The sequence below is a fragment of the Sturnira hondurensis genome, unplaced genomic scaffold, assembly GCF_014824575.4.
Source record: "Sturnira hondurensis isolate 20B ecotype Veracruz unplaced genomic scaffold, ASM1482457v3 Scaffold0006805, whole genome shotgun sequence".
Taxonomy (NCBI): Eukaryota; Metazoa; Chordata; class Mammalia; order Chiroptera; family Phyllostomidae; genus Sturnira; species Sturnira hondurensis.
In genome coordinates this window covers 38,082-59,041 of record NW_028079436.1, presented here as the reverse complement: position 1 = coordinate 59,041, position 20,960 = coordinate 38,082, and the positions used below count along the sequence as shown (strand labels likewise).

General features: G+C 39.8%; 1 protein-coding gene across 1 annotated transcript in view; it reads left to right on the top strand.

Moving 5' to 3' along the window:
* Window positions 1–20,960, top strand: part of LOC118990125 (dynein heavy chain 3, axonemal-like) — a gene marked incomplete at its 3' end in the record, with an annotated part of 173,441 nt that overhangs the window by 119,259 nt on the left and 33,222 nt on the right. Inside the window, exons 20-28 of the mRNA XM_037050535.1 lie at window positions 299–413; window positions 2,354–2,470; window positions 3,403–3,582; window positions 7,370–7,506; window positions 10,535–10,736; window positions 12,846–12,938; window positions 14,035–14,145; window positions 15,255–15,369; window positions 19,962–20,160. Coding sequence (XP_036906430.1) covers window positions 299–413; window positions 2,354–2,470; window positions 3,403–3,582; window positions 7,370–7,506; window positions 10,535–10,736; window positions 12,846–12,938; window positions 14,035–14,145; window positions 15,255–15,369; window positions 19,962–20,160 — 1,269 coding nt within the window. The remainder of the gene's footprint in view (window positions 1–298; window positions 414–2,353; window positions 2,471–3,402; window positions 3,583–7,369; window positions 7,507–10,534; window positions 10,737–12,845; window positions 12,939–14,034; window positions 14,146–15,254; window positions 15,370–19,961; window positions 20,161–20,960) is intronic.

Sequence of the window (20,960 nt, the reverse complement as noted above, 5' to 3'; positions counted from 1 at the left end):
TGGCACCCTTCTAAGAAAAGGAGATGAGGAAGGTACCACATTCTGAGGTACTGAAGGCGAGGATCTCAACACATGATTTTTAGAGGAGCAAAATTCATCCTGTAACACAGACCAAAATGCCACTAGTTCCAAGGGTAAGAAACCTTGCAAAATACTGGAGATAACTGGCATATATTAGATAGTAAATACTTTAGTAAAATTCAGGGATTTTAAATTTCTCTTAAGGCTGATCTGAAACTCTGCAATGTTTTCACTGCCTCCCCCTTTTGATGTTACTGTCACTATGTTCTTTTTTTAGACTGGAGCCCATTGGAGCAGCTGCCAGTAAAGAATACTCTCTGGAGAAAAACTTGGAGAAAATGAAGTTAGACTGGGTCAACATGACATTCAACTTCATAAAGTACAGGGACACTGTGAGTATCAGTCCAACTGTCCAGTCCCAAGAACAGCCCATTTATTTTATAGTATATAATAGAAGAATCCATTCAGAATTTCAACAGAACTGACAAGGAAAGGATCCCTAACATTTTTAAAAAATTTTTTGTCGAGACATAATTGACACATATCACTATATAAATTGTACAGTGTGTGGATTTGATATATTTATCTATTGCAATATGATTAATACCCTAATATCACTTAACACCTCTATCACATCACATAATTATCATTTCCTTCTTGTGGTGGGAACAGTTAAGATCTAGTCTCTTAGCAACTTTGAAGTTTTTAATACAGTGTTGTTGACTATAATCACTATGCTGTGTGTTAGATTGTTTTCTGCAGGCTCATTTCTGGGCCAGTTCTTCTTCCAGGCACCGCTGGGATGCATCCCAGAGGGATGCATTTTTTTCTTCCCTTTATAATTTTATTATGTAAGGAGAGATGCATTTTCCAATGAGAAATGCCTTTTGATTCAGAGCAACAAGCTTTCTCAGTGCAAAGGAGCTGAGTAAGCCTCCTAAATTAGCTTCTCCCAGGGAAGGCTCCCCAGGTCCCTCAGAAGCATACCTGGGGTAAACAATACTTACCACTTCTCAAAAAAAAATCCCAGCTGATTCTTTCTGACTTTTCCACTCCCCAAATGCCTGAATATCTGTATTGTTAATGCACCCCTGGTCTTTCCAGTGTGCAATGTGGATTAAGAAAACCCCAAAGGCCTTCCATATCTGCCCCAGCCCCCAAGCACATGTGATCTTTTTGTAACTTCTCTCCCTTCAGTTTCAATAGTACCAGTGCCTTGAGTTCACCTGGATAAGAATTATGGATGAACCAATGGGAGGAGAGGAGAATGTATGGGCCTCTTCAGCAAAGCCCACCCCTGGGTCCCAGTGCATTGGTGTTGCACCATCTTATTGGATGAGATAGTCCTGAGGCTGTGGGCTGAGATAAGGTGTTAAGCTAGGGGACCTAGGAATAATAACTTAGTTACTCTCAGCCAATTTTCAGTTTTTGAGTGATGCAACTATAGAGAGGATCAACAGCAAAAGGAAATCAAGGTACCTCTATATTAAGAGCTAGACACACCTCCCAGTGCAGAGCTACTAGTGAGAAAAGGTCAATAGATGAGAAAATATATCCTATACATATAATATGCAGAAAGACCAGACCTGCTACAGGAGGACAGACCCTACTCAGCCTCCTTGCCAGGATGGCCTAGGAGGAAAAGTGCCATGCATAGGGGCTGACCTTTAAGTCATGGTAACCTTACATACTAGTAAAATATGGCCTAGTAAATGTGGAGTAAGAGGTTTCCAAACTTTCTTGGTTCACGTAGCCCTTTGGGTCTAGTATTTTTTCACTGTTCCCCTCCCTAGGCCAAAAGAAATAGCTCACAGCTATTTTTGAAGTAATCACTCTCAAACAATAAGTATTTGTGTCCTGTCACCTTAACAACTGTTTGAAAAATACATATAAGTTGAAATAAATACATTTGCATTTTATTTTTAAATAACCACTATTATTTACTATGAGTTTGTTGCAGTGCCCTGGGCACCTCAGCACAGTTTGAGAACCACCAGTCTAGGCTCAAGTGGTCAACTTAGAGGTGTTCCTGCCTGAGCGAGAGAGGTGAGCAAGTGCACAGGAAGTGGGAACACAGGGCAGGTTGGAACTCTTCCCCCTACAACACATACCAGTTGAAGGTCTGGGCTTAGGCCATGTTTGATTTCTGCAAAGAAGGTAGAAAATATGTGTCTTTAAGAACATTTTCAAGGAAGAAAATAGATATTCCATCCCCTGCAAGACATAGATTCCTGTCCCACTGGAATGGAGATCTGAGCTGTAAGGTTTTGGGGATCAGCGAGGATAGTGGGAGTGTTGTGATTCTGACAGGGTGAGGTATGTTTATTTGCAGGATACAAGCATCTTGTGTGCAGTTGATGACATTCAGCTGCTGCTTGATGATCATGTGATAAAGACCCAGACAATGTGCGGCTCTGCATTCATCAAACCAATAGAAGCAGAATGCAGGGTAAGAGTAAGTGAGCCTGAGTGTTTCATGACATTGGGGTAGCTCTCAGTTTCTCAGAGGAGGGAGAAGGTTTTTAAGTTCATTTGACAAACAAACTCATTTTCTCCTGATTGGAAAAAAATAACACAAAGCTAAAAGCAAATAACCATTCAAGTCGGCATATTGTGTGCTGAGCCTTCGAAAGTCTGCCAAAAGAAAAATGAGAATATTCTAATATACCAAATAAAAATACATTTGGAAAGAACATGAGTATCATCTGGGTTAGTAATTCTAGTAATTACTAACTACTAGTAGCTTACATTCTAGTAATCTAGAATGTAAGCTACTTGAGGGTAGGGACTTGGCTTTATTTTGTCATTGTTTATAGAAGTGGCATAGGCTAAGAGCAAAGATTTTGAAACCAGACTGCCTAGGTTTAAAGTCTGACTCTGCCACTTATTAGATAACCTTGAGCAAGTTACTTAAACTGTTGCCTCTCAGTTTCTGCATTTGTAAAGTATGATGTGTATCAATATTTCCACCTAAGTATTGATTAAAAGTTTCACATCCATAAAGCACTCATCCCATCACTTGTTATAGTAATAATAATTATTATATATAATAATAATATAATATATATTAATACTAATTAATATATATTAATAATACTATATTATTATTATTAATATATAATAATATATAATAATTATTACTATTGTTATTATTCCACTGGAATGCAAGCTCCATAAGAGCAAGGACTTGCTTGTTTCATTCATTACTGTATTCTCATTGCCTAGAACAGTGACCAGACCAAAGGGGACACTTAATAAGTATTTGCTAAGCAAGAGAATGAGTATATAATAAATGAGTCCATCCATTTGGGCTTGTTAGGCAGAGTGGAAAGTTAATGAAGTTAACTTAATGAACTCAGACATAAAATGCTAAATTTGCAGAAGTGGGAAGAAAAGCTAGTCCGTGTGCAGGAAATTTTGGACAACTGGTTGAAATGCCAAGCCACCTGGCTGTACCTGGAACCAATCTTCAGTTCAGAAGACATCATAGGCCAGATGCCAGAAGAGGGGAGGAAATTTGCCATTGTTGATAGTTACTGGAAATCACTCATGTCCCAAGCGGTAAGTTTGTACCTTCCAGCTCATCTCACCAGCAGGAACATGGGCTGCCATACACGTTCTTCATTGTGCATTGTAGCCATGACTCTTTTTTTTTAAGATTTTATTTATTTATCTTTAGAGGGGAAGGGAAGGAGAGAAGGAGAGAAATATCAATGTATGGTTGCCTCTCATGAGTCCCCTGCTGGGAACTGGCCTGCAACCCAGGCATGTGCCCTGACTGGGAATTGAACCCCGTTCATGTGGTTCGCAGGCCCGCACTCAATCCACTGAACTACACCAGCCAGGGCTAGCCATGACTCTTAAAACTTGTAAGTAAACTAAACTTTTTGCAAATTTGGTATTGTTATATATTTCTCTCTTTTTTTTTTACATTTTAAAGTATATTTGATTGATTATGCTTTACAATTGTCCCATTTTTCCCCCTTATCCCCCTCCACCCAGCAACCCCCCACCCTTAGTTCATGTCCATGGATTATACATGTAAGTTCTTTGGCTTGTCCATTCCCTATACTATTCTTAACCTCCCATATTTTGTGCCTACCAATTATTCTTCTTATTCCTTGAACATTTTCCCCCCATTCTCCCTCCTCCCCCTCCCCACTGATAACCCTCCATATGATGTCTATTTCTATGGTTCTGTTCCTGTTTTAGTTGTTTGCTTAGTTTCTTTGTCACTGTTTTTTTTAGGTTCAGTTGTTGATAGTTGTGAGTTTCTTGTCATTTTAATGTTCATAGTTTTGATCTTATTTTTCTTAGTTAAGGCCCTTTAACATTCCATACAATAAGGGCTTGGTGATGATGAACTTTAACTTCACATTACCTGAGAAACACTTTATCTGCCCTTCCATTCTAAATGATAGTTTTGCTGGATAGAGTAATCTAGTTTGTAGGTCCTTGCTTTTCATAATTTTGAATACTTCTTTCCAGCCCCTTCTTGCCTGTAAGGTTTCTTTTGAGAAATCAGCTGATAGTATTAGAGGAACTCCTTTGTATGTAACTCTTTCCTTTCCTCTTGCTGCTTTTAAGATTCTCTCCTTAACTTTAATCTTGGGCAACTTAATTATGACATGTCTTGGTGTATTCCTCCTTGGGTTCAACTATTTTGGACTCTTGGCTTCCTGGACTTCCTGAAGTCTATTTCCTTTGCTAGACTGGGGACATTCTCCTTCGTTATTTCTTCAAATAAGTTTTCAATTTCTTTCTCTTCCTCTTCTCCTTCTGACACACCTATGATTCAGATGTTGCAACATTTAAAGTTGCCCCATAGGTTCCTAAGCCTCTCCTCATTTATTTGAATTCTTGTTTCTTCATTTTGTTCCTGTCAAATATTTATTTCTTCTGTCCCAAATATTTGATTTGAGTCCTAGTTTCTTTCCCTTCACTGTTGGTCCCTTGTATATTTTTCTTTATTTCACTTTTCATAGCCTTCACTTCTATCCCTATTTTGCTTCATGACACAAATATTTCTGTGAGCAGCCTGATTACCAGTGTTTTGAATTCTGCATCTGATAGGTTGTCTACCTCCTCATAGCTTAGTTCTTTTCCTGGAGTTTTGATCTGTTCTCTTATTTGGGCCATATTTCTTTGTCTTGGTGCAGCTGTTACATTGTAAGGGGTGGAGCCTTACATATTCTCCACGGTGGGACAACCCACACCACTGCCTTGCAGCACTGTATGTAGGGGAGGGGTCAGAGAGGGAACAATGCACCTTGCTTGGCTCTTGGCCAACTTTCAGTCACATCCCCTGCTACCCAGAAGCAAATTGGGCCCTTCTGGTCCTGATTCCCAGGTGAGTGGGTTTGTGTACATTCTAGGACCATGTGGGTCTCTCCAATGAACTCTTCTATGAGGCTAGGAGTTTATCCTGCCACTGAAACCCCCACAGATTTTTGCTGTCAGAGGTTTTGAGGCTTTAGTCTCCCACATTGGAATCCTGGGTTACATGGTCTGTCTCACTCCCCAGTTGTTCCTCCTGGCTTATCCACAAGTGAATGTAGGATTGCCTAGTCTACCAGCTGCAACCTCACCTGCCCAATTCTCTGCCTTGCTGCAGGTCCTCTCCATCCTGGCTGCCTGTCTCCACCTCTCCTACCAGTGTGGATGAATATTTCTTCTCTAACTCCTTAGTTGTTGAGCTTCCATACAGTTTGATTCTACGGCAGTTCTGGTTGTTTTTTGTTTTTAAATTTGTTGTTGTCCTTCTTTTGGTTGTGCAAGGAAGCAAAGCATGTCTACCTACTATTGTCATATATTTGTAATCTCAAAAGTTATTATTTTTAAAGATTTTATTTACTTAAATTTAGAGGGAAAGGGAAGGAGAGAGGGAGAGAAACATCAATGTATGGTTGCTTCTTGTGTGTCCCCTGCTGGGAGTTGGCCTGCAGGGAACTGGCCTGCAACCCAGGCATGTGCCCTGACTGGGAATCGAACCGCGATCGTCTGATTCGCAGGCCCACGCTCAATCCAATGAGCTACACCAGCCAGGGCACAAAAGTTATTATTAAAAATTCAAACATGGATATATGTAATGTAAAAAATGGAAGCCTTTGAACTCCCACCTCCCTGGGGGTAAGTACTAACTGTTCGTGTAATTTAGCTGTCATTTTAATGAGGTAGAATTTATTTATTAATGGAGTTATTAATAAATAATGAGGAGAATTTATTTATTAATGGGTTATTTATTATGGAGTAATGCAATAGAACTTTTAGAAATTGGGAATCCTTTCAGAATTTAAATGATTATCCATATTCAGTTACTTAGATATTTAGCAAGTGTTTATTCAGTACCTACGATGTCCCAGACATTGTACTATCAGTCAGCAAACACTTGCAGATGACCAGAATATGATATCTGCCTTCACAGAACTCACTGTTTTGCAAGAGAGAGACTTAGATGCATAAGAGTTATAATGGAAATATATGCAATAGATTTTAGAACACAGGAAAATGATTTAGTTGCCTGGGAATGTCAAAGAGGTCCTCCAAAGGGGGTGACATTGGAAGTAGACCTCGAAGTATGAGTTCACTGGGTGTGAATAGATACTCCCAAGACAAGGCATCCAGGCATATCAAGAAATTATATTTTTTTTTCTTTTTGAAGTCAAGTGTGCTCTAATTGGGGTGCATTTATAAAGAATTTGTTTCAAGGGAACTATCCACCCTGGTTATTTGTAGAAATGAAATAAGAGGTCACTCCTATTGCTTGGCCATTACAGCCAGTTTGCATGATATCCTGCTTCCTCCAACCTCATATTAGTTAAGACTCTCAGTTGCAAGTAACAGACACCCACTGGAGGTAGCTCAAACAAAAAGAACAGAAGGTGTCACATGAAACTCCAGGCAGAAAGCATATAAAGGATGGCTCTAGAACCCAGAACTCTCTCAGAAAATCACAGAGTGCTTTTTCTACACCTGCTTCCACCTGTCTCACAGACTAGCTTGTCCTGCCACTTAGTCACATCACGGAAGATGGTCTTCACACAGCAACAAAGTCCCCTCCTTCAAGAGGCCAGCCCAGACTAGTATAGAATGTTATGGACTAAATTCCAAAATTCAAGCAGTTAAAATATAATTGGGCTGATTGGTTTCAGGTTCCCAACCCTGGCCCAGTCAATCATGGCCAGAAGAACAGTGTCATGTTATGTGAACACTACCCTTGTGGGACTAGGAGACATTTAGCTGAGCAGGCCATCATTAGTTGATTGGCTGGTTATACACTCATACAACCTGACCATTCTCAGAGTCTGGGGAGTCCATGATGATTCTTGCCTTTTTTGATGGAACCTAGGTGAAAGATGCCAGGGTTCTGGTGGCTGCAGACCAGCCTCGGATGGCTGAGAAGCTTCAAGAAGCTAACATTCTGTTGGAGGACATCCAGAGGGGGCTAAATGATTACTTGGAAAAGAAGAGACTATTTTTCCCCAGGTATTTATTATTGTTATTTTGTTTGGAATTACCCATGTATAGGTAGAATTACATTTTTCATAGTGAGAGTTGGCTCCTATCAATCTATTACATATCTTTTCCTAGTCTCCCACCCCCCCAAGAGACAGTTCTAAGAGGTAAGGAATGTCTTTATGATTGTTATTTGGAGTGAAAGTCAATGGACACCAGTGGGAGCCAAATCGGCACTTTGGCCAACCAACATTGTCAAATGCTCAATTAGAGGGATATAGCAGTCATGATTAAGAACTTGGGCTTTGGAGTTAAATAGACCTTGCTTTGGGTCCCAGCTCTTCCACTTATTAATCGTGACCTTTAGCAAATCTATCCAATCCTTAGGTTCTCTATAAATTAGAGATATAATAACAGCCCCTTCCTAGTATATTTGTTGTGCATGTCAAATGAGATAATGCATATAAAGCATTTAGCATCTAGAATATGTGTTTAAGAAGTGTCAGCTAAGTTTCGTTGTTGTTTTGTGGGTTTTTTTGCTGTCAAATTTTGTAGTTTCTGGTAGGTATGTTTATAAATATTTGACTCTTTTTCACAAGAACCAATTACTCTTCAGTGTAAAAATCAAGGTAGTTTTAGAGGGATAGTTTCAAGAAGGAGGGCCCTCAGTCTTGATAATTTATCCATGTATAGTTGACAATGTGTGTTCACTCCATGTATTTGATTCTAATTAGGATGTAGATTTGATCTCAATTTTCCTTCAAGGAAAATACATGTTAATGTTCCCCTATATGAAGACAAAGTTAGTGGTCTGCTTTCTGCCAAGAAAAAAAAAAGTGGGTTGTTTGAAATTCAGAAATGTCCTTGGTATCTATTTAGTGCAGTATATCCAGTAGAAGTTTTCTCAGTGACAGAAATGTTCTATATTTGTGCTGTCCATGTAACCATGGGCTACAGGTGGCTATCCAGCACTTTAAATGTGTCTAGTGTAAATGAGAAAGCCAATTTTCCATTTTATTAGTATTAGTTTCTAAATATAAATAGCCACAGGTAGTTAATACCTTCAGTATTGGACAACACAGATAAGAGCACAAGTAGTGGAAGGAAACTCAATTTGGAAGCACAAAGCTTGGGAAGAGGAAACTTCTGCTATTTGGACTTCTAACTCTATACCCACAGCTGTTGTTCCCAATAAAAATACAAATAACAGCCAACACTAGCACAGCATTTATCATATGCCAGGACACTACTCTAAGTGCTTTAAACATATTAACTTATTTAACACTTACATTAATCCTATGAGGTTGGAAGCATTATTTTTATCTCCATTTTATAAAGGGGAAACAGCAACTTGCCAAAAAAAACATAATACTGGTAAATGGAGAAGCTAGAAATCAAATCCAGGTTGTCTGGATAAGAACCTCTCTGAGCCTCATTTTAATTTTAAATTATACAAAGATATTAAGTGTTACTCTTACAACCATTGAGCATTATTCATCGTCACATATAATGAATCTATAGAGATCACCTGTTTGAATTTTACTAGAGAGTGGGAGAAACTGACATTCTCATTAGTCAGTTAGTCAACAACTAATTATTGAGCTCTTCCTACCTGTGCAAGACTACAGCTACAGTAATACTAGCTTGCTTTGCTGCGTGGAAAACCACCCCAAAACACTTACAAGCTTAAAACATCAACTATTTATTTAGCTCACAACTCCGTGGGTTGGCAAATTGGGCTGGGCTCAGCTGGATGGTTTTTCTATTCTCATCATGGCCCACTCATGAGACTACAGTCAGCTGGTACTCAGTGGCTCCAATCATTTATACGGTTATTGGTTTCCTGTTGGCTGGGGCAACAAAGGTAGTTGGGCCACATGTCTTCTAGCCTGCTGAAGGCTAGCTTGGGTTTATTCATATCGTGGTGGCCACGGCATTCCCAAGACCAGCAAGAATGGCAGCTTCAAGGCTTCTTGATGTTCAGGCTTCAAACTTTGTGCAAACTCATGTTTGCCACAGTGAGACATAGAGCCAGCTCAGGTTCAAGAGATATCAAAGTAGACTCTGCCTCTTGATGAGATTAGGTGCAAATATGTGGCCAATTTTTTTAATCCATCACGTATAGTAAAAACTATAATCATATAGTTCCTTCATTATGGAACTTTCAGCCTAGTGGTCACAGTAGAGGTTTGTTACTTGAACCTTTTCTGAAGGTTTGTTGTTGCTGTCTTGAAGCCCTGAACAAGAGAATGAAGCTACCTTATTAAGAGTCATTTAAAGCAAAGTAAAGGCCCCTGCATGTAAATAAGTTCATTATTAACATGTACTTATTACTTCACACCTATCCTACCTTCTGTCATACCTGGAGATAAGAAAAGAAAGTCTCTCTTTCCTTCTGCCCAGTGATTCTCAATTCTAACTGCACTTTAGAATCACTTGGGATTTTTATTTTTATTTTTAAGTGAATTTATTGGGGTGTCATTGGTTGATAAAATTATATAGGTTTCAGGTGTACAATTCTATAATACATCATCAGTATGTTGTATTGTGTGTTCACTACCCAAAGTCAAGTCTCCTTTCATCACCATTTGTCTCCTTTTTACCCTCTTCTACATGCTCCCACCTGGGATTTTTAAGAATACAAATACTCAGGTCCATCCCCAGATCAATTACTTATGAATTTCTGGGCATTAAGCATTAATGCCAAGAACCTTGGCATTAGGATATTTTTAGTAAGTTCAGTAGGTGATTCTGAAGTGCAGCCAAGGTTAAGAACCACTGCTCTATCCAGTTGTCTTTCAAAAGGTAGAACCTCCCACCCAACCATATTAGACTCAGACATACCAGCTTCCATTATTTCTCTTGCTCTCAGAGTCAAAATCATTTCCATCCTACATGCATTAGATGGAAAATGGTGAAAAGAGTGGGCCTTAGAGCAGACCCTACAACATAGCTGGTCTTCATCTGAGTGCCATTTACCTGTTGGGATTATAACCTTGTTGGAAAGAGTTGATCTCAGAAGAGATTTCAGTTGCCATCTTCCTTTGCTTTGAAATAGGTTCTTCTTCCTGTCAAATGATGAGCTGCTGGAGATCTTGTCAGAAACCAAGGACCCCCTTCGAGTACAGCCACATTTAAAAAAGTGCTTTGAAGGAATTGCCAAGCTGGAGTTTACAGACAGTTTGGAGATTGTGGGCATGATCAGCTCAGAAAAGGAAACTGTTCCATTCAAACAGAAAATCTACCCAGCTCAAGCAAAAGTAACTTCCCTTACCCATTTTTGGTTCTTTTCTCCATAACAGAGCAAAACAGAAAGGCAGAGAACTCATGAGTTAAGCATTTAGGCTCTAGTTTCAGTCCACCTCAAGGTGGAATACATGGATTCTACAACTTAATTAATGGCTGGGCAACTTTAGGAAGTGACTCCATCTTTTACAGTCTCAGTTTTCCCACCTCTAAAATGGGGAGAAGTCCTACCTAGTGTGGCTCAGTGAGTTGGGCCTCATTCCACAAAGCAAAAGGTCACTGGTTTGATTCCTGGTCAGGGAACATACCTGGGTTGTAGATTTGATCCCTCACTGGAGCACATACAAGAGGCAAATGATCAATGTTTCTCTCTTGCATCAATATTTCTTTCCTTCTCTTTCTCCTCTCTTTAAGAATAAATAATATCTGAAAAAATAAAACGGGGAATATACTGCAGCTAATGCGACACACCATACTTGTGGAAGGATTTCAACCAAAATTGAGGTGAAGGCAGTAGCAGGAATCAGATCCAAACTGATGCTGCTCAGATTTCCATGATCAATTAAAAGTAATTCAGTCAGAAAGCTTGCTGGGGCAGGTGTTTTCAAGGGTCAATGAAATGTGGAATCAATTCCATTTAACTTCAATTTTTATACATGTGTCCTTATATAATGAGTATAGTGTAAATTATTTCTATCCCTGCTGGACATGACAGCATGTTCATTGAAATGAGTAACCACTCAAGCTGCACTTTGCTTACTGTTTTTGCCAACACATGCAAGTTGGAATCAGGTAACCCAACCACACATCACCTTGCTCATTGGTGCCTGAAATCAACAGCTACAGTGACCAGAAGTTCTGGAACTGAATAATTAGCTGCACATTTGAGTTACCTGTAGAGCTTTGAAATAAATCCAGATGCCCAGGTTACATCCCACACCAATTATGTTTGGAAGTGGGAATCAGGCCTCTGTATTTTTTTTTTTACAGATCTCCAAACAATTCAAATGCACAGCAAATTTGGGAACCACTGGAATAATGTAAGAATTAAAACTGTTCATTAGAAATGATCAGTTTTTGCCTTGGTGAGTGTAGCTCAGTCAGTTGGAGCATCATCCCATGACCAAATGGTTGCGGGTTTGATTCCTGGTCAGGGCACATACTAGTTTGCGGGTTCGATCCCCAATCTGGGTGAGTACATCAAGGCACATGTAGCAGACAACTGATTGATGCTTCTCTCTCACATTGATGTTTCTTTCTCTCCCTTCTTATCCCTTTTCTCTCTCTAAAAGCAATTAAAAAAAGAAGGAAAGAAAGATTATTTCATTAACTGAAATATAAATGTCATTTTCCCCAACAAATTGTCTGTTTCAAAAAATATGAAAGAAATACATATTAAAAATTTCTTATTGCCCCTTTTACAAGACCCACGCTTCCTAGAATGCAGTAAATAAATGTAAAACAAGTAGTTAAAGATTATTGGCTTGAAGGGGTATTGGGGGGAGAAAGAAACTTTTCTCTACCCTCAAGGTTCTTCTGGCTGGTCTAGTAATCAAATAAACATAAGCTGAGTTAAGAACAGAAAATAACCAAATGTTATTTTATGTAAGGGAGCACATATATAAGAGAGCCAGAGACCCCACATACATGAGAGGTTCAGAGACAAACAGGGAAGCTAAGGTCTAGAAGAGCTTCTGAGCTAGGGATGAGGTAATGCATCCTGGGGATTCAGGTCACTGTAGGGAGAGCACATATTCTGTAATTAGTAATTTGCCTCACCATATGGATCAGTAAAAATTCATTGCTGGTGATTCTCATCATAGACCAGGCTCCTAATTTATATTCTAGATAGTCAAGAATATCTTAATCTTAATTTTGTTTTTTAAATATCTTAACTTGCAGGGGAAGGGCAGAAGTTTCTCTTGAGCTTGCAGAGTCATTATTGCCTTTAGCTCAAAATAATTTGCATACCACTGAGACACATCTTGGGGTGGCTGGTTCTGAATTCCAAGGTGCACACCCTTGGCCTACCTCTAGCCCTGTCCAGATAGAAAGCTGATTCTGCAGATGGTCTCTTCCTCTGGACTTGGCTAATGGTTGCTGCCTGTCTGTCTCACTTGCAGGGCATGGTGGAAAAGTGGCTCCAGCAGGTGGAGCAGGTGATGCTTGTCAGTATGAGGGAAGTTATTCGACTTGGGATTGAAGCATATGTTCAGGTAAACAAGAATGGGATTCATATGCCAGGGTGTTAGTACAGAACTTTGGGGAGGTTAAATGAATTGGTTCTGACCACTCCTCTGTCTTCTATCAAAGCTCATGTGAGTTCTGCTAGGTACACCTAACCCTTCTGTGCCTCTCCTTTTCTTGTTAATTTTTTTCTGGTGAAATGCTTGCAGTGGGCCAGTCCCCTCTGTGAAATGAATTGGTGGCAAGAGCCCCTTCTAATCAAACATTCTCCCCAACCCCAGACTTTTCATTCACATGACACATGCCCTAATTGGCACAACTCATTCAGTCCCAAAGCTTTAGGGGAAACAAGTAGGACAGAGGCATAAGAGAAAAGAACCAGTTTAGCCAGCTCCTAGCAAAGAAAGAATTATTCAGTTCACACCTTCTCACTCAAGTACAACACAGATCCTGTTGTTCCTTTCAGTGGTATTTTCATTGTAAATGAAATACCAATCCTCTGTCTTATGATATATTCTGAATCAAAAATTAAAGAAAAATCTGTGGGGAGTTATTTCATGCAATTGCATCTATAGCAAGAGTCAGCAAACTGTTTCTGTAAAGAGACAGATAATATTTTTACTTCTTCAGGCCACCCACACTATTTTATCTTTGCCTTTGGAGATGATAGGTAAACAGTGGGCCTAGCTGTGTTGCATTATATCTTTATTTACAAAAATAGATTTGTCCCTCAGGCCATAGTTTGCCTGATTTACAGTTAAAAAATAGGGGGACATGACTAAGGAAACTGTGGGGCAGCACTGCAATATTATGTAGCCATTAAAAAGAGTAGTTGTGAATACTTTCTGAACACCACCTCAATTATAACTAGTAAAGTCCCTGGGTAGGAGCATGCAAAAAAAAGTTAAGAGTTCATGAGATTGTTGGTGATTTTGTTTTTCATAAAATTCAAGGAGGAAGGCATAAATCGGTAATCCCAGAAATGTCAAGCCTTGTAGCTTGAGAGTAGAAAAGGATTTGTGTTTATGTGTTGTGAGGGGGTAAGATGGTAGGGGATATTTTTAAGTCAGGTTAAATCATACGGGATGAACGGACCCTAGAAAATGCCCCACTGCACTATTCTAGGTCCCTCATAATCAGTGGGTCTTGCAGTGGCCTGGCCAGGTGGTTATCTGTGTCTCTTCCATCTTTTGGACCCAGGAAGTATCTCAAGCCCTAATGGAAAAGACCCTACAGGTAAGTGAGCCTGTTATGAAGCTTACAGAGGAGATTCCAGCTCAGTTAGGATTTGAATGACATATATCAATAGTTAGAGTAGCCATGTTTTCTAAATAAAAAATAATAATCAGATATCTAACCCATGGCATCACAGAAGCAAGGTTTTCACGGGGGCCTTTGGACAGAGAATTTGAAATTGGGGCTGTTCCTGAGTTTTCTAAGTGTAACAACTCTCACAGTCCTTCTCAGACAGAAATCCTGGACTGCACGATTCTGAGATTTAGCAGCCTTTGCTTCAAGGGTCAATCTGGCATAATTTCTACCAACCAATTTTTTTCCTTTTAAAAATTCTTTCTTGTTTTCTAACTCTTTATTTTAAAATAATGTCAGAAAATCTTGCAAAAATAATACAAAGAATTCCATATGCCCTTCATCCAGATTGTACCAATATATATCGCTTCTCAGCCTTTTGGCTAAGATCAAGTGTACCAATATAAATACCTTACATAACCATAGTACAGTTGTCCAAAATAGGAAATCAAATTTGATGCAAGACACAATATTATTATCTAATCTGAATTTAGCCAATTACCCCAGTAATGTCTTTTTGTCTGGTCCAGGATCCAATCCAGGATTACATGTTTATAGGCAAAGTTTTCACATCTCCCATGTCTCCTTTAATCTCAAAATATTTCAAGGTTTTTTCATTAATTCTGATTTTCTTTATAATTTACATACAGTAAAATTTACTTTTTAGTGTACAGCTCTAAGTTTTGACAAACACATACATTTTTATAAAGCTCACATTCTCTCATGCCCTTTATATATAGTCAACCTCTTCTCCTCTCCAAGCCTCTGGCAACTATCAATGTCTTTTCTGCTCCTGTAGTTTTGTCTTTTCCACAATAATGAAAATAAAGCCATACAGTATCTAGCCTTTCAAATTTAGCTCCTTTCAGTTAGCACAATGCATTTGTAAGTCATGTAGAGGTTAATGACTGGAGCTGAGGGAAAGGAAGCTGGAGGGATGACACCCAGGAGTCTTGTGGAAGGTGACATTCCCCTAGAAGGGATTACCAGGGGAGAATCCAACTGAACTAGTTGTCTCCCTCCTATGTTCCTGCCAGGATTTCCTGAGAAAAAGCAATGATCAGATTACACAGATTGTCCAATTGGTGCGAGGGAAGCTGAGCAGCGGGGCTCGCCTCACCCTGGAGGCCCTCACAGTCATCGATGTCCACGGTGAGCATAGAGGCTCCCCTGATATCACCACCTGTGCCAGAACAGCAGCCAGGCTTGCCTGTCTCTCTCCTCTGGACGTAAGGACTCAGGATCTCCTTTCCCAATATAGAGATAATTCTCCAACTAAGATTAAGGTGTGGGGGTAAGGAGAGAAGCCAATGGTTCTGAGCAGGGCTATTACTGAGACACTGGTGGTTACTGCCATTCCTGAAATTTGCCACTGGGTGCCATTTCCTTGCACTGACCAAAGGTAATATTTCTGAATACTCATCAGTTGGCAAGCTTGTGCTTAGTGCTTGACATATATTTTCCACAGATTAAGAACCTGAGGCTTAGAGAGTATATGACTTGCTGAGTGTCACACAGCTAGTAAGTAGCAGAGACTGTAATTTGAACCTATGTCTGTGATTCAAAACCCAGGAGACGGGGGATGTGCAGTGGTGCAGGGAAGGAGTGGGTGAGAGATGATGCCTTCCAGCTCTTCCTTTAAAAATAAGAGGAGAAATCACTGGGGTTTTTATGTAAAATAAACTACCTCCACATCCTCACTCCATCATCACCAAGGAAATAGGAGCTAGACCAGGCTGGTTGCCTAGGAACAGTGTCCCTCTTGCTCACATCCAGATTCCTGCTGGCATTTAATGACAGCTTCATCTCCTTATGGCATCAGTCTGATATCCATTTGGGTAGACCAACATGAAATCAGGGAGAAGGAAGAGAGAATGTGATCCTCATCTGGCCACAAATCCAGCTGGTAGGAGTAATATGTGCATGTGTGGTTACTGCCTGGAGTGCCCCAGAGTGGTTGGGTTTACAACACACGCTCATGCACACACAGCATAATGTAGGTGTCCTCAATTCAGCACTTTAAGATTTACCTTCCTCTTGGGTCTCTGATGCTACCACTCTGGGTTCTCTCAAGAACTTGGAAGGAAATTAAATTCCTTGGGAAAAAAATTCCATACTGTTTTCCACAGTTGGCTGCACCAGCCTGCATTCCCATGAACAGTGTACTAGGGTTCAATCTCACCTATGAGTGGAACCTAATCAACCAAACAAACAAGTGAGCAAAAGAGAACCAGGGCATGGAAATAAAGAACAAACTGACAGTGACCAGAGGGGAGGGGTGAAGAGGATAATGGGGCAAAGAAGGGAAAGGATCGTTAAGAAATATGTATGAAGGACCCATGAACAAAGACAATGGAGTGGGGGGAAGATTGAATATGGGAGGTAAGGGTGAGTAGGGCAGGGGAGAGTAATGGGGGAAATGGTGACAACTGTTATTGAACAATAAAAATAAATACTCTTGATATAATACTACTGAAGTTTGAATGTATAACACTTTAGATACAAGAATAGACAGCCAAACTAAAACAAACTTTAGCAGAAGAAAACTTAAATACACATATAATAAAAAAGATTAATAAATAAATAACTCATTGAGAAGGAAAGAAGAGCTGTTGATATAATCTTGTTCAAGGATTTTTTTCTCCAGGGGTTTGGATTTTACTGTAATAAAGATTTTCCTCATAGAGAGGCATCCCTTTGCAAAGTTGTATTTCTGAGATCCTAATCATGAGCTGCTGTACTCATTCTGAGATCTCAGTAGCTCTTGCCTTGTCAATTACAAAAAAAAATAATAATAATTAATGATTCCAATAAACCTTTTGTCCACTCTTCAACTTCAGGGCTCCCAACACTGTGAGAAAATTAGGCTCACAATCCTATGAAAGGAGAAAACCTAGAAATTTATCTTCCAGCTTGTTCCTCAGGCCCCCAGGTGAAAAGAATACATCTAACCATGGATTCATGGGTTCCCTTCCCTACTAGGCCAAGCTGACTGTACTCTCTTAGAATATCCTAGAGGCCTGAAGTAGGGCCCACAAAGTCATATTAGGGATAAGACAGCATTTGGGGGTAACTACATATTGCAAAGTCCTCTGAGTCAGCCCCACAAGAGTTTAGAAATGATAACAATAGCTAATACTTATGTGATGTTTTTACATGCCAGATGCAGTTCGTCTCTTTTTTCTGTCCTTCTTTTCCTTTCCTTTCCTTCCTTTCCTTTCCTTTCCTTTTCTCTTTCCTTTCTTTCTTTCTTTCTTTCTTTTCTCCTTTCCTTTTCCTTCCTTCCTTTCTTTGCTTTCCTTCCTTCCTTTCTCTCTTTCTTCCTTTCTCTCTTTCTTCCTTTCTTTTTCTTTCTTTCTTTCTTCTTTCTTTCTTTCTTTCTTTCTTTCTTTCTTTCTTTCTTTCTTTCTTTCTTTCTTTCTTTCCCTCTCTCTCTTCCTTCCTTCCTTCCCATCTACCTATTATCTGTATATATGTGAATATATAGATATGTATATAGATATGCATATGTATATAGATATGTATATATGTAAATATATATGTGTGTTTATAGACATAGATATTCATTTAATCCTTATCATAACCCTATCAGGAGAGTGCTATGTTATCTGCATTTTACAGATTATGCCACTGAAGGAGAAAGAGGTTAAGTAACTTTCCCAAGGTCACATAGTTAGTTAGAATTTGGACCCATGCACATAAGAACAGACACATAGATCAATAGAACAGATTACAGAGTCCAGAAATAAGCCCAAGTCTCTATGGTAAATTAATATTCAACAAAAAGGGCAGAAGCGTAAAATGGCTTCTAAAACAAATGGTGTTGGTAGAACTGGACAACTACATGCAAACAAAAATGAAACTTGACCACCAACTTACCCCATGCACAAAAATTAACTCAAGATGGATAAAAGACTTAAATATAAGTCATTTCACTGTAAAAGTCCTGGAGGAGAACATAGGCAGAAAAATCTCAGATATTCCATGCAGCAATATTTTTACTAATATGCCCCCTAGAGCAAGGGACATAAAGGAAAGAATAAACAACGGGACCTCATCAAACTAAAAAGATTCTGCATGGCTAAAGAAAACAGCATTAAAATAAAAAGAGAACCAACTGTATGGGAAAATATATTTGCAAATGATAACTCGGACAAGAGTTTGATCTTCAAGATATATAAAGAACTCACACAACTCCACTCCAGGAAGACAAACAACCCAATTAAAAAATGGGCAAAGGACCTAAACAGATACTTCTCCAAGGAGGACATATAAAGGGCCCAGAGCCATATGAAAGGATGCTCAGCATCACTAGCCATCAGAGAGATGCAAATTAAAACCACAATGAGAGACCACTTCACACCAGTCACAATGGCCATCATAATCAAATCAACAACCACACCTAAAACAAAAGCAAACCAAGAGGACAGCTAGATCAGGAGTGGAACCATATAAATGAAGAACACATGGAGGGTTAGAAACAGGGGGGTGGGAGGAGGAGAAGGGGGGAGAAGGCACGGAAAATAGCATAGATGGTAGGTAGAAAATAGGGGGAGGGCGAGGATAGTGGGGGAAATATAGAACCTAAAGAACTTGAGACACGTGGTTATAAACTAAGGGGGGGAGAAGGGTGGGGGAGGGAGTGTGTGGGTGGAGGGGAATGAAGGGGGGGAATAGAACAACTGTAATGGTATAATCAATAAAATATGTTTTAAAAAAACAAATAACGAGTGCTAACGAGGTTATGGAGCAAAGGAAATCCTAGTGCACTATTGGTGGGAATGCAGACTGGTGCAGCAACCATGGAAAACGATATGGCATTTCCTCAGAAAACTAAAAATGAAACTACTTTTTTACTTGGCAATTCCACTGTGGGGATTATACTCTAAGAATCCTGAAACACCAATCCAAAAAAACTTATACACTCCAAAGTTCACAGCAGCAGAATTTACAATAGCCAAATGCTGTAAGCAACCTAAGTGCCCATCATAAATGAATAAATCAAAAAACTATGGTACATTTACACAATGGAATACCACACAGCAGAGAGAAAGAAGGTGTTCCTACCATTCATGACATGTATGGATGGATCTGGAGAGCATTGTGCTAAGTGAAATAAGCTAGTTGATGAAAGACAAATACCATATGATCTCACCTATAAGTAGAGCCTAATCAACAAAACAAACAAGCAAGCAAAATATAACCAGAGACAATGAAATTAAGAACAAACTGACAGTAACCCAGAGGGGGTGGGAGGAGATAAAAGGGGGAAAGTGGAGGGGTTTTCACAGGCATGTATAAAGGACCCATGGACAAAGCCAAAGGGGGTTAGGATCTAGGGTGGGAGGTGGGAATGGGTGTGGCTGGGGGGAGTGGTAGGGGGAAATGCAGACAAGTGTACTTGAACAACAAAAATAATAATAAATAAATAAAATATAGAAAATTAAAAAAAATAAATTTGGACCCAGGTAGTCTGATTTCAGAGTCTGCACCTTTACTACCTCTGCTGTATAGTCTGAGAGCAGGCAGTGCAGTAGATTCTGTGCCTGGCACCTTGGGAGAAGCAAAGACCAACATCTGAAAGACATTGCCACCTGCAGGTTGGGGGCAGGCAAGAAAGGTACTTGACCCTAAAGTTTTATGAAGAATGAGGAGTGGCCTGGATGGCATTTTCAAACCTTCTCTGATATAGATGGGAGGATGCTGATAGTTCTACATGTATGTGTTTCTGTCTGTCCCAACAGCTCGTGACGTGGTGGCCAAGTTATCTGAGGACAGAGTCTGTGATCCAAACAATTTCCAGTGGATCTCCCAGCTGCGCTACTACTGGCAGGCAAAGAATGTGCAGGTGCAGATGATCACAACAGAGGCCCAGTATGGTTATGAATATCTGGGGAACTCTCCCCGGCTAGTGATCACACCGCTCACTGACCGTTGCTACAGGTGAGCTCTGGATGAATAGAGAATTTGCAAGGAAACCTTCTAGGGGAGAAGGTTAGGGGCATCTTGAGTTTGTTACCTTTACCCTCTATATTTTAGCTTCTCAGAGTTTTGAATTTTGCCCTTAGACACCAGGGCCTCATAGATGGGTATGGAAATTAGACCTGGGGCTGGAAGGGAGAACCCAATAGGAGTCCTAATAAAAATTGATGTGGTCAAGCCAACAAGCAGAAGATTGGTGCCTGTCATTGAAGCTTCCCAATGGCAGAATCAAGGTGATGCCTGGAGATCCTGGGCTAAGCAATAACCAAAGCTCAGATGAAGGACCCAGGCCAGGTGAAGGACCCAGGCCCAGAGTCTTCAAGCTCTGTCAGCCTGATGAAGAGGTATGCCAGTCTGAGTTCAGCACAGAGAGTGCTTTGCCACTTTTCTTGGAATTCATAACATTAGAAATCTGAGCATTATGAACCTGTCCAATGATGTTTAGATTATCTTTCATTTTGTATATTCTTGACAGTGGAATTTTTCAAATTTTAATGGTAATACTTGAGCACTTTCTCCTTTCAAAGTCCTCAATCACTTGTTTTTTATGCTCTTCATTAATTTTTTAGCCTAATAAACATATTTTTAATGTTTTATACTTGTTCCAATTATTTTCCCTTTTGCCCCCCCTCCACCCGGCCTGCCCTCAACTTCCATAGTGAGTCCCTATCCCATTGTCCATGTCTTCATTTATGTTCCTTGACTAATTCCTTCACCTTTTTTCAAAGAATCTCCCCATCCCACCTCTCCTCTTGCTACAG